Source organism: Phlebotomus papatasi, chromosome 1 (assembly GCF_024763615.1).
Source record: "Phlebotomus papatasi isolate M1 chromosome 1, Ppap_2.1, whole genome shotgun sequence".
NCBI lineage: Eukaryota > Metazoa > Arthropoda > Insecta > Diptera > Psychodidae > Phlebotomus > Phlebotomus papatasi.
In genome coordinates, this window is record NC_077222.1 from 17379280 (window position 1) to 17393785 (window position 14506).

A 14506-nucleotide genomic window follows, 5' to 3' on the forward strand; every position below is an offset into this window, starting at 1 on the left:
TTCACCGTCACGAACCACGAATATAATGGAATCTGTATCACAATAAAGTGCATTTCTACCAACTTTCGATAGAGCTTTGTATAGCTCTATTCTTGCATTTGTAGTGGTACAGATTCCTACCCCAATATTTACGTGTTGAGACTCTGGGATGTTTTCAGTTAAATGTGACCAGGTCACAAATATTTTATCTTCGCCACATAAATATAATTGGTGCACCTCTATTCCCTCTTTAGATACGAAAGACATTAATTCTGCCTGCGAATTACAGATTGTTGTCTTTTTTAAATCTTCTCTTTGGATAAATTTTCCCCATAAACTGTTTAGCATAAGCTTTGACAGGTTACGGAGGCCCTTATTTACAGAAATATTTGCCCTGTCGAGTTTTATATGTTCATTCTCGAAATACTCCTGCAAATACCGTTCTCTAGACTCTTCAGATTCGCAATTCTCGGGCCAACCGCTAGACTCTTGTTTTATTTTAAGGAAATTATCCACATAATCTGCAAATAATCCCTTTTCTCCAGAATTACGGTCATATTGGATGGTATCATATACCCATAATTCAAGAGTATCTAATATTTTGTAGCCGTTTTGAACTGCTAGTCTAATCTCGTCTAGAGACCAGTATCCTAAGAGAGAACGTTCATGATCACTATGTGTACACACATCTAGATCGGATTTCTCTAGTGTACACATAGCACAGAGAGGAAATGTCAATCTGTCATTGCACCGATAAGGCAGACATGGTAAATAAAGGTTTCGCGGGGGCAATATTCGACATTTTGCAACACCATCATACTGCAAAATTTCATCCGGAACTGTGAAATTTCGAATTATTTTTGGATGTCCCACGAAATATTTAGTATATTTATTAGCCCAGGGGTACAAAGATGTAAAATCGTAATAATACATCTTATCACCTGGCCGAGCTTTATAATATAATTTAAATACCTCTGTGCGTCCTCCATAAACAGCTGATCTTAAATCAAACCCAGAGTTAACAATTTCTCGATGGTTTTCAAGAAGATTATTCAACTCTGGGTAAGATTTCAGAATTTTGCGAAATTCACATTCCCAGATGTAATTTAAATTGTATCCCAAATGCCGTAATTTGTTTATTTTATGTTGCGTCATTTTGTATCGATTTTCCAATGTGTCTAGCGGGTCTTTGCTGCAACAGTATTTTCGATTAGACAAACAAGTATGTCCATGGTAAAAACATCCAAAAAATTCGAAAACTGTGTTAGACTCTTTATCAAAACCGTCAACAATATAATTTGTATTTTTAATTTTTTCTTCATAGCGCAAATTAGGGTAATCAGTCTCTTTTTGAAAAATTAGCCAACGAAGACCGATTTTGCTCTGTAAATGAATGAAATTCGGATTGTAATTATTTTTAGGTGTAATACTTAGCGTATTCTCCTTTAAATAATTTTTTCTGTATGCTTTCATTACAGCATCCGCGATTGTTATGGACTGTAGAAAAGGATTGATATTAGTGGTTCTTAGAAAAGAAATCATAAAGTTCAAACAACCCGCGCGCAAAATATGTACGTCTTGTTGACAGTATTTTTTTAATTCCTCTTTATTGTTAAACACACGATGTTTATTTTCATCATACCATTTAACAAATTTAGAATACTTATCCTTAGACATATTGTCAATAGGATAATATTCTATCGGAGGATATGGTCCAACATAGTTTTCATTTTCCGGAGTGTTAAACTTATATGGATATTCGCCCTTATTGCAATCCTCTAATCCAAAACTTGAGGCGAATTTAGACAACGCGAAGGGAATGAAAGCAATTGAATCAATAAATTTTACGTCGTTAACAGAAATGCATAAAATTTTTCGTCCGACTAAAATAGGAGAAATTTTTACATCTCTGCTACATAATTCTCGAAGAATAAATTGTGCATCATATCCTTTGGAATTATGTGCAATTGCCACAACAGGCCATGTACGAAATTTGAGAACATAATCAACGAATTTTGACACGCAATCTTTCGAATCATTATTATAAACATTTTCAAATGGATTGCAATTAGGGCAGTTTGTCGGAAATGACGAAGCATAGCAACAAATATGGCATACAATATTGGTAATGCAAAGATTCGGAACGTGACGGTGAATCCCTTGGCCATCTTCAATCAATTGACATTCGAAATCATAAAATATGATTTGAAATTCTTGTGGTGGATTTTTTTTATAAACTTGTACAAAGCAATAGTGTGGAACATCGACTATTTTATTGCAATTGAAACATTTCTTTGTGTTACATTTATGTTTGGTTGATGTGTTTTTAAATAGAATGCCGCAAGAATCACAAATTTTAATTTTGTCACACATTTTTTTAATTTTATGATGATCGTAACATTCCATACCTCTGAAGTGCCTGTTACAATCTTTACATTTAACCAAAGTTTTGGAAAATGAACAAGGGGGTTCACGATCGCAAAATTTGCACTTAAGTGGGCATTTGTGATCGTGATTATACAATGTTTCGCATACAGTGCATTCATGCCTATAATTAAAAAATGACTTTAAATTTCGAATTAAAAAATAATGATTATTTCTTTTATCATAAAATATATTTATATGTTTCGAATTTTTGTCTGCAATTTTGCTGCTTCTATATGCGAAACTTTTATAATCCCCCAATTTATCATAAACGGTTATAATATATTTCGGAAATATTATTTCAAATTTCGGGATGAATGATAAATCATATGACCCATTGGTATGCAAGACCTCACCACATTGGCTTATTAGATCGATAGCGTGGCGTTCCAATTCTCTTCTGTAACGGGTCCAGCTTCTTAGTGTCCTGTCTCGGCGTTCGTGGTTTTTCATATGAATGACACGTCCAAAAAGCAATGCTATTGGCAAACAGAATTTCTCAGCCCCCGTGTCTATTATACTATACTTTTTGAACCTTCAATAGAATAAATTTTAAATAAGTTTTAGTTTTAAAAATATTTAATCATTTATTTATTTATTCATTTTATTTATTTATTTATTCATTTTATTATTTATTTACTTATTTATTTATTTATCAGTATTTAATACCTTCTTATTTCCGCCGGATTCATGTGGGCAGTTCTTCTTCTCCCAGCTCCATGCATCATATGCAAAATATTTGCTGATAGCATTAATTCATCGGAAGCTCCAAAAGACGCATTACTTTGATTAATTTTTTCAAATCGATCAAGTATAGTGTCAGCAGAGAGGGCAGTTATTGGAGTGAGAGGAATGTATAATGGCTTAACTTCTGGTTTATGAGGTAGATAAAATTCTAGCCCTGCCTTATCACCAGCATTACCCTCGCGACTGATCATTTCAATAATCTCCCTAAACGCGTTTTCCATCCACTCAAATCCAGATGCAGCGCCTTCGGGTCTTCTTAGACGAAAATTTAAAGCAAGCTGTGTTAAATTAAACCGCTTATTGTATGATTTCTCCTTGTTCAAAATTTCTACCGTACTTGATGAATTAATATTTGAATCGTTGCCTGTAATATTAATAAAACACACGAATGAAGTAAAAATCAATTAATTGTATAGCTATTCGAACATACCATGTCCAGTTTGGAGAATTTCATGTTCATTTTCAGCATCTTCTGATACAGTATCCATGTTAATAGAATTATCCAAAAAACTAGGTACTGATACCGGTGGAAGTAGCAAATTCGTTGGTGGTGTAGGTAGTGGATTTAAATGAGAAATAGGTAATTGATGTGAATTTTCTAGAGATGTGACAAAAAATAAAAACAATATAACATTAATAATATTCCGTTATATGAAAAAAAATGTAACTTACCTCTTCCGTTCCATAGCATTTTAATGATTCGAAAGCATAACATTTCATATTCATCAATATCCATAATAGCCCGAATGAAGGTGTTTCTTTCTTCTGGAGTCACTGTAGCACCATCGCGTAACACTCTCTCAATTTTTGTTAACACATTTTCTCTAAAGAACCTTAACTGCGGTTCTCCAAGAATCTTAAACAAGATAAGAAGGCTACTTGTAGAAAGCAACACTTCTTCCAAAAAGTTGTTTGAACTTTCCATTTCTCACTGGATGCACGATTAGCGTATTCAATGCACTTTGGGTGATGAATAAAATGAATTTCTCCAGATTATGGTGGAACTGCAATTGAAATATGAACACAAAAGTGCGTCATTTCCATTTTTTTTCGTCAGAAACAAATAAGCCAATGCAGCATTTCAACACATAAATGCACATACATAAAAAACACTTTTTTCTTCTTGCCAAATATTTTTATTATCATTCAGAATTGGTTTAATCTTCTAAGTTAATTTCAGTTACACTTTCGTACATATACGGTATTTCACTAAATAATCTAAAGTAATTTATTGGGGGTCGTAAATCCATTGGTGCTGTATATGATGATGAATCCAGCTTTTTTACTTTCATATTTTTACATGTTGCAATATATCTATCTAAATATTCTTTAATAAAATATTGTACAGAATTATTATAGATTAAAGTGGTATGTATAAAATCGTTTAATATCATTAAGTTTTGAAATTCAATTTTAGTTAGTACTAATGATACATCATTTTGGGTAAAAACTATACATGTAGAATTATTGAAGTCCAGGAAATCAATTTTGATTATATTTCCTTCTTTACTATTTGTTGATAATCCTGTTTGTTTGGTTTTTGCTTCAGCTGCATCTATTTCTAAGCATTCCTCAATAAATGTTCTGTTGCCGTAAATTGTTGACCACTGATTTCGTGTGAAGTTCACAGAGTCGATGCCAAAATGGTAATTTTGAGTAGATATCTGGACCCTTGGTATAAAATCAGAGGTTGAAAATCCCACAGTTACAAAAGTCGAGCAACTGGTATTTAAAAAGTAGACGTATCCTTGAAGAAGGCTCAAAGTATTTCTACTTTTTACTACTGTAACAGTTGATTTAGGATATCCATCTTTTTCTATTAGCAATTCCAGTTTCTTGTCGCTTTCATTTTTGTGGCTTCCTGTAGATTTCTCAAGCAATTTCTTTTTTATGTTCTTTGGTTTCTTTGGTTTAAAGAAATTTTCGCACTGTGTCTTCATTGCAATTATTTGTATATGCAATGCTTACCAAGATTCGATCTTGACTAACATTAATTTGTATGATATCACTTTATTTAAAAAGTTTTCTTAAGTTGAGAAATTTTTTCGAAATAGCTCGGATATTTTTCGGTCGTTTTCGGATAAACGATTTGAAAATAGTTTGGCAAATTTTTCCATCGATTTATTTTTTGACCTATACAATGCAAACATGCAACAGTAATGTCCACATACACTTGAAAAAGGTGACTGAATAACTTTTCTATTAAAAACCACTTTATTTACAGACGTATTTCTTTTAATAAAATTTTTCAAGTATTTGTAATTTAATATCCTTCCATAAGAGTCGAAAACTTCAAGAGGTTTTCTATATGTTAATGGTACATAAACAGCTATCCAATGTTCACCAGGATGTGTAGATATAGCTGTATTTATTATAATTAATGAAGGTTTTTTATATATGTGATCAGGTAGCTTATCTATTGGATAAACTCCATAAAATATTTTTCTAGTATATTTATTTCTTTTTAGACATGTTACTATTTGAATTGTATCCATGACTGAGGAAAAGATAATGTTGGTTTGTCTTTATAAAATATTTCGATTGTTGTACAGTGCCCGCTTTGTAATCCGGATGATTGGGAGACAAAATGACAGATGTCCGCTTCGTAATCCGGATGGATTTTTTGAATTTGTTCAACGTCTCGAAAATATAATACAAGATTTTTTTTATAGAATTAGAATAAAACTTAAAGAAGATTAAAGAGACATAATTGGAGCAGTCTATTCTATTATACTTCATTTAAAAAATATAAACATCACAGGATAGTTCATTTTCATTGCTGAAAACGCATGCATACATAACCTGAAAAATATTTTAAATGTAACCGTCGAGAACTTGTCCGGATTACGGCGATCCGGATTAGAAAGCGGGCACTGTATCTCGAAGAGAGAAAGAGTGAGAGTGAGAGAAAGACAGAGAACATCATATTATTTTTCTAACCTTAAAAGTATGCCTCTGCGTATGAGATTTAGCACTGTACATATGAGAATGTATGCTTGCACACAATGTTTTAAAATAAGGTTTAGTATTGTACAGTGCAAACGTGTACCTCTGTAAAATGAGGCTCAAACCTGCACAATACAAAAGTATTCTTTGAGGGTAAGGTTTGGTGTTGTACAGAGTGTGTGTATTTCTATGCCTAAGGTTTAGATATGCACAAAAAAGGGGGGCGTGCGGTACCATACTTACTACTAACGTCAAATGAAACATATAGGGTAACTGTGCCAAATTTCGGCATAGTTGCATACAAGCGCCAAAGTCTAAAGTTTGAACTGTAATATCTTCAATAGAAATTGTTTTTTTTTTAATTCCTTTTACTTAAGGAGTGTTGCTTAGAATCTTGTAGACCGTTTATCGCCTTTATCTACTCTAAAGCCATTTTTAATACATTTTAAAATGAATAAAAATGTAGACATAGCTTTGGTGCCCTATTTCGGCCACCTTCATTCTCATAGTTTTTTGCCCTTCAGGAATTTTTCCAATGCCTTTTTCACGTCATCTCGTTTGTCGAAGCTACATTTTTTGTTATTCTTTTGCATTGTATAGGGGAAGTTGGGCATGCTTCGCACGCTTTCGTGAAGTCAAATTTCAAGATTTTTTTGCGACCAAACTGTGAAATGTACAGTGGATTCCGCTTTACCTGATAATTCTCTGATCTTTTGGGTTTCTATTCGTACCTGATTCACTCCCGCAAAATCTTTGGTTTTTTCTGGATATGAAAATGAAAAAAGTATGACAATTTGTGCGAACCATGCCTGTGGAGGCAAGGTTCAACCGGTGGGTAGTATAGGTTCGTCATTGAGATTTTTCTTGGAGCACTTCTTCCTCACAATTAAGAATTATGTACCGATTGTTAGATTAAAGATCCATGAATCAGCGCGTATCATAATTTCACTAAACAGAGGTCTCTAAAAGACTTTTTTTGTAATTAATGTGAAGCACTGTTTTTTTTGAACTGGAATGTCGAAAAATCGACTGAAATGTGAAAATTTCAAATACGACAACCCTAAAATCAGCTGTTTACTTGTCATATAAAAAGTAAACAACGACTTTTATTTTGTTTAGTAAAATTAGTAGTTTCAAAGTGAATATTTAATGTTTTCTCTTCGAGGAAAAGCCTTGGGTAAGTTTAAATATGTGTTCCTAGTAATTGCTTGATTGACATATGGTGATATCATTTTTTCAGGTATTGAGGAGTGCAAGAAAAACTCCTGAGCGGTGGCGGAAGCCAATGAACTCGATGAGGCCCGAAAGGCAGGACCAGCAGCAGCTGCTATGGATGAGGAGAACAAAAATATCAATTCTCACATCCCAGTACATCTCCACAATTTCATTGTACTACGGCTCGTATTCTCCCAAGCTCAGGCATCAGCGTCCGCAGGAGAAAAAGACGAATGGTTACTAAGTACCGGAAGGAAGCAATGAGTCATATGAAGAAGAATTAATATAGAACACCCGAAAAATGAGGGAGATCGTCAGTGATTAGGATGGGCAGTGTGACAGCTGGAGTGGATACGATCCTGCATAGGACAGAAAAATTGTGGAGAAGTACCTGTACTCATGGACTTGCATCCTGGCTGAGCCAACAATGTCTAACTACTGCAGAATAAATGCAACAAAAAGTATCAGTTTAAGCCTCACGGAAAATATACGATTCTCGACGAGCACGACGGGGAGGAGAACCTCCAAATCTTTGCAAATTTCTGTTCCTGCACCAGACCGAGGAATATGTGGTGTATCCAGTATCCGGGAAAGTTATTAAAAAGGATGTACTCATCATAAATAAATTATAGAACGATTTTTTTCATTCACTGATTTAATTTTCATCTGTTGGAATTGTCTTTCCTTCCCTGACCCGTTTCATCAACACCATCTCCATCTGCTTTCCTCTTTGAGGTTAGGTTCTTTTTTTCAAGTGGAGGAGTTGCCTGATGGATTGGCGAACCATGGCATTTTTAGAGATTGAACCAATACGCAGTGTAACATTCTTGAACTTTCCACTAGTTGGAAAATAATTTCCCTCTGATGTAAGAAATTATTACACAAATATCAACCCATATTAACCCTTCATCAACTGTTGTAAATGATTTTTTCTGAAAATGATTTAAAGTTTGTGAAATCACATGAAATTTGCGCCATCAAAATTACCAAGTTTGGGTCAATTTTACATTTTTCATCCTAGAACCTAGGAAGTTAAGGCTAGGCTACCTATTTTTGCCATAAAGATGAGGTCTATGATAAACTATCTTTTGGCTAAGAAATTAGGATTCATCTCTTTCCTAACAAAGAGAAAATTCGGAATGTTCGAAGGCTCGCGAGTGCGAACCATGCCTAACTTCCCCTAATGTCTAGAATATGTAAAAACTAAAAATTCATGGAAATTCGAGAAACCAAAAAGTGGCCGAAATTACAAGATGGCCGGAATTTGGCACACTTACCCTACGTCGATGGCCAAAGCGCTACCAGAACAAACTTATTTTGACGTTTATTCGGTTTCAACGGTTCTTGCACACCTCTGATCTAGAAGATTGATTAACTGCGTAATCTTCAAATATTTTCTCAAGATTTAAGTAAGAAATATAATAAAATATTTTCTCATGCAATCGATAGACCTTGTGATTAAATTTTTGTAGAAATTTCTCCAAAGCCTGATGAAATTTACCTCTTTTTACTTTATTATAAATTATCTTGGTATGGAATAAATATCAAACAGAGAGCCAAATATCCCATACCTTTGCATATTCAATACATTTATGGCAAAATTCATAAGCAATCTTATGTTTTTATTTTCAATTCTTTTGTATTGGTAATATAGCAATGAATGAAGAACATCAGTGTCTGATGAAAACATTACTGTGATGCTTGAAATATAAATTAGTCATGAATTCAAGGTTTTTGCAGATTAGATAAAAAATGTGAAGAGTGTAAGTACAAAAGCGGTTGTCGGAAGCCGCTTAAACACAAATTGTGGACTCGGTTATTACTCGAGAAGATCAGTGTTCTGTAGACTTCGTTGTGGGGACACTTGCTGTGAAATAATAGTGCTGAAAAACATAAATAAAAATGATTGGCTTAATACTTATTTTGTTGGTGGTGTTTCTTGTTTACAAGTTTCATGATTTCAATACAAAAAATTCGGATTATTTCGAAAAACGAGGAGTTAAGAGCATTGTAAGGAGGAACTTTTTCAGTGGATTCTTCAAAATTATACTCCAAAAAATATCAATGGTAGACATCGTCAATGATATATATGAGCAACATCCTGAAGAAAAGTATATTATTTTTTTCCTAAATATATTATCGTTAGGGGAAGGTAGGGCTGTCTTTGAAAACATGTGTAAGTAGTCCCACCTCCCCTTACTTTGTTTATTTAAGTTGTAACCTTTTCAGGACGATTTGGCAATCGGGGACCGAAAAAGAATTTCTTACGTTTTCAATTTGGAATATTTAAGATCTTATCCATAGTTTCAGAAAGCCAAAGAGAAAAAGAAGAACAAGAAGACAAGCAACAACTGTTCTTCATGTTTTTTTTTACTTTTGTCCATTTGAAACGGTGAAAGAATTTAAAAATTACAAATTGAAAACTATCCAAATTACATCATTTTACCCTAAAATGTTGTGCTTTAGGAAGTCAGAAAAATGATTTTTATGTCTTCCAATTTCTTTATCCTCTCGTCCTTAAAGGGTAAGGGAGAAGTGGGGTACTTTTGAATTAGGGCACCTTTAAAATTCGCAAGGGGGAAACAACTCGCGAGTCTAGAACATCTACCAACGTGAATATCGCGAATATTGGCATTTTTTCATGAATATTGCGAATATCGCCAATAATTCCTGAATATTGCGAATATCGCGAATAATCCCTGAATACAGCGAATATCGCGAATAATTCCTGAATATTGCGAATATCGCGAATATTTCCTGAATATTGCGAATATTGCGAATATTTAGGGAAATATTCGATAAATTTCTTCTTCTCATATAAAATTGTGAATATTTTGTGAATATTGATTCTACGACATGAAATTTTGGTCAGTTGTTTGCCCATTGAAAATTCGTTTTTTTCTCCTATTTTAAATGTAACTGAACTTTACCATAATATAATTTAGCTCAGTAAACCCATGTGAAGCTGAAATTGTAGATAAGGCTCAATTCCATTTATAAATTTGAGAATAGAGCCCAATTTTGAAGCTGCAACAATTCAAAACAGCCCAACTTCCCCCTCGATCGTTTTATTAATAAGGAAATTCCGATACAGTGATAACGATTTTGTAATGTCTACTGATAAATGATTTTGTGTTATTTTACTTTATCAGAATTATCGGTCTCTGGGATGCTACAAAGCCAACGTTCATGCTTAAAGATCCTGATCTAGTCAAGTTGATCGCTGTGAAGGAATTTGATCACTTCCAAGATCGGCGAAGTGTGATTACTGAGCAAATGGATGAACTCTTTGGGAATTCATTACTTGTTCTCAAGGGTCAAAAGTGGAGAGATATGCGATCGACCCTTAGTCCAGCTTTTACAGGGAGCAAAATGCGTCTCATGTGCGAACTTGTCGTTGAGATTTGTGAACAAATGGTTGAATTTGTTAAACACGATGCCAAAGCTAGAGGTCCTCAAACTTACGAGATGAAGGATCTCTTTTCTCGCTTAACAAATGATGTTATTGCAACATGTGCTTTTGGAGTTAAAGTGGATTCACTGAAGGATAGCAAAAACGAATTTTACGAGTCCGCACAAGAGCTTTCGAATTTCGGAACAGCGAAGAAAAGTCTTAAGATTCTTTTCTTCCGGACTGTTCCATGGCTCATGCAATTATTGAAAATAAAAGTGAATGAAGAACGTGAGGCGACATTTTTGCGCACATTGATAACAGAATCAATGAAGATAAGGGAGGAGAAGCACATCGTGAGGCCCGATATGATAAATTTGCTTATGGAAGCCAGGAAGGGACATTTGGCTCATTCAAATCAAACAAATGTGGATAAGGACGATTCTGCCGGGTTTGCAACAGTTGAGGAATCAAACGTTGGGCTGAAGTCTGTAAAACGGGAATGGTCAGATAATGAAATCCTCGCTCAGTGTTTCCTCTTCCTCCTTGCTGGATTTGAAACTACCTCTTCCGTACTTAGTTTTACAGCCTACGAAATTGCCGTTAATCCTGAAGTTCAAAATAAACTCTACGAAGAAATTAAAGAAATTTCCGAAGAATTGCAAGGCAAGAAGCTTTCCTACGATGTCCTTCAGAAGATGAAGTACATGGACATGGTAGTTTCTGAATCAATGAGAAAGTGGCCACCAGCACCATTCGTAGATAGGATTTGCAATAGGAAATTCAAGCTGGACTACGATGTAGGCCGATCTGTTGATGTAGATGTGGATGTCAGTTGCTGGATTCCAATTGTTTGCTTCCACCATGACCCTAAGTACTTCCCCGATCCTGAAAAATTTGATCCTGAACGTTTTTCTGATGAAAATAAATCTTCCATAAATCCCAATACTTATCTTCCTTTTGGTATTGGTCCTAGAAATTGTATAGGTAAAATTTCATATACTAATATACTCATTAGGAATTATTTCAAATTTTAAAATCCTTTTATTTCAGGTTCAAGATTTGCCCTAATGGAACTTAAATCGATAATTTTTTACCTAATCCTTAACTTTTCCCTGGAAGTCACGGAAAAAACACAAGTACCAGTCAAATTGGCCAAATCACTGGTCAGTTTAACGGCTGAGAAAGGTATCCACCTGCAATTGCGGCCCCGTGAATGATAAAGTACTATTCATTAGTTCTCACAAAGGCAACCAAAATCGATTTCCTAATCTAATTGCCGCAACAATTTGTTACCACTGAGAAAGTTAATAAATTTTACCGTAGTGAAAAGATGAATTTTATTAGGTCATTGTTAGTGACTTTGAAAACTAGTTGTGTAAGAAATGAAACCAGGATCGACTTGTAAACCTAAGCCAAATAATATTGCTTCTGCTTTGAAGGAAACCTATAGCTTTCCTTTCCTTAAAGACTACTTCTTTTGGGTTTGCAGACACTGTTCCATGCATTGTGCAAAGCATGTCGGAGATCCTCGAAAGCATGTTCTAGAAAGGTATAGTCGGTGTAGTATAGGCTAAGATGGGGTAATTCGGAATCATGTCTGTTTTGGAATTTTGATATTTTCTCGGTATTTCACATGGTCAAAGAGGAAAAGAAAACCACGAAGAAGTACAAGCCTTTACATTCGAGAGTACTTCTTCATTTTTTTCGTTTTGCCATCTAAATCTGTTAGGAAATCTGAAAGTTTAAGATTAAACCTGATTCCAAATTACCCCATCTTAAGCCTAAAATAGACACTGGCTGATCCTCGAGAATATTTAGTCTGTAAAATTTGGCAGTACACTGAAAGAAATCCGAAAAAGTTAAAATAACATTCCAAAAATGTTTATTTTACCCTGCATTATTGATCCGAAATCGGTGTAAATATTATGCTTTTTAGGTGTATAATGGGTTAAAGTTACCCATTTTCATGTAAATTTTACACTTAAAAGGTGTAAAATTAACATTAAAAAATGTTGATATATTTTTACACCTAAAAAGTGTTAAAGTTATGAGGAAAAAAAGTTAATCGCACCCTCTTTTCTTCTTAGTGTAAAGATTTATACCAAACTGTCATACTCTAAGGACTCAGGATCATCAATTAGAGGTCCTTTGAATAATTTTCCTTTATCTAATTCTTTACTGCAAAATTTTATAAACTAAATATTCTTGAGGATCAGCCTAAGGCCGGCTTCAGGCCTAAGGTTTAGCCCAGTTTCTGATGGTCTCAAAATTCAAAATAGCAACAAATTTTATTGGTTTTTCAAAATTTAATCGATCACTAACCCATGTTGACCAATCCTAAGTGATAATTTTCCAAAAAATCTTGATTAAGAAGAAATCAGAGAAGTTAAGCCATATGGCTAAGCCTTAGGTCTGAAGCCCGTATAAGTCTATTTGGGCGCTTATCCTACCAAAGTAAAAATATTTTTCATTTTTAAGACTTTAATATTTCCAGGTTTATCTGCTTGGTTCTTCTGTTCGTCGCTGCAGGTTGTGCTATTAGTTGTGCTGTAGTTTTTCTCAAGAGACACCTTTTCCGACCAACTGTTGTCTCAATCGATCGGGATTATATGAACTGGGGCACTATTCTACCATCCCTTACCCTATGTGAATATGAAAAATTAAATGAAACTGCACTTGCAGAATATTTAAGCAGAAACGAAAATTCTCCGGAACTGGAAAATTTTCTAAGGCACTTGGTTAACCTTTCAATGTATAATCTTGAATCCTTACCGAATTATCCGAAGATCAATCCCAAAAACTACCTCAAGTTAATGAACGATCTTACTAATGTTTACGAAAATCGAGTAATATCAACTGCAACGAATATCTCTGTGCCTTTTGTTCGTGTTGTGACGGAAATGGGAATATGTTGGGCCTTCAATTCACTACAGTATCCCTATACATCTCCTGAGTATTACATTAGTGGAAAGAAAAAGCCTGCGCCTAATATTTTGCAAGCTATCTATCCTCAAGGGGACAATTTTCTCATCCTTCTGGCAGTCAATGGGACTTCATTCGACATTTACTGGCACAATCCATACGATTCCCCGTCGACAGATAAAGTGATACAGATGGAACGAGAGTATCCTACCTATACCTCTCTGGTTTTCCGATCCTTCCAACTTTACTGCACAAGTAAAGTTCGTAGGTTGATATTTTATCAGAGGCAGTGCCGTTTCGATGATGAATCCAATCTAAGTCACTTCCCTTACTTATATTCATTCAGTATTTGCCGAACTGAATGTAAAATTAAGATGATGCTGGAATTTTGTGGCTGTATACCGATTTTTTATCGGGCAATTAAGTCGGAGAGTTATTGTGGATATCGAGGATTAAAATGTATAGCCCACCACCGAACAGCTATCGAAATATTGAGTCGAAAGTGCGACTGTCTTAGTCGATGCGAAGGAGTGGCTTACAACCTAGACTCCGTGAAGTCATTATTCTGGATCAGAAAGAGCACCATCAAATGGGAACTTGCAACATCTAAATCGAGATATAGAAGAGATGTGGTCTATGGAATCGAAGAGGTTTTAGTGGCAATCGGAGCTAATGCTGGACTATTCCTAGGCCTTAGCTTGCTTTCTTTTATCGAGTTCATCTTTTTCTACTTTATGCACATCTTTCATTTTGATCGAAATCGATTGAATAAGGAATAAAATATTGTTATACCACCAAAAAATCAATGATTGAAATCTTTTCAAATGGCGTAAAATTGTCACAAAGCCAAAAACAAATTAACATTGTTCGTATTATACA

General features: G+C 34.5%; 2 protein-coding genes across 2 annotated transcripts; both read left to right on the forward strand.

The window, feature by feature from the left end:
• The first annotated feature begins 9058 nt into the window (after nt 1-9058).
• Nucleotides 9059-12034, forward strand: LOC129798028 (probable cytochrome P450 9f2). Its single transcript, XM_055840972.1, has 3 exons — nt 9059-9422; nt 10464-11689; nt 11756-12034. Exons 1-3 carry the CDS (start codon nt 9214-9216, stop codon nt 11920-11922), a joined length of 1602 nt encoding a protein of 533 aa, XP_055696947.1. The 5' UTR covers nt 9059-9213; the 3' UTR covers nt 11923-12034.
• A 246-nt stretch (nt 12035-12280) lies between these two features.
• On the forward strand, nt 12281-14417 carry LOC129799505 (sodium channel protein Nach-like). The gene is made up of 2 exons (XM_055843455.1): nt 12281-12285; nt 13200-14417. Exons 1-2 carry the CDS (start codon nt 12281-12283, stop codon nt 14404-14406), a joined length of 1212 nt encoding a protein of 403 aa, XP_055699430.1. The 3' UTR covers nt 14407-14417.
• The last annotated feature ends 89 nt before the right edge of the window (nt 14418-14506 follow it).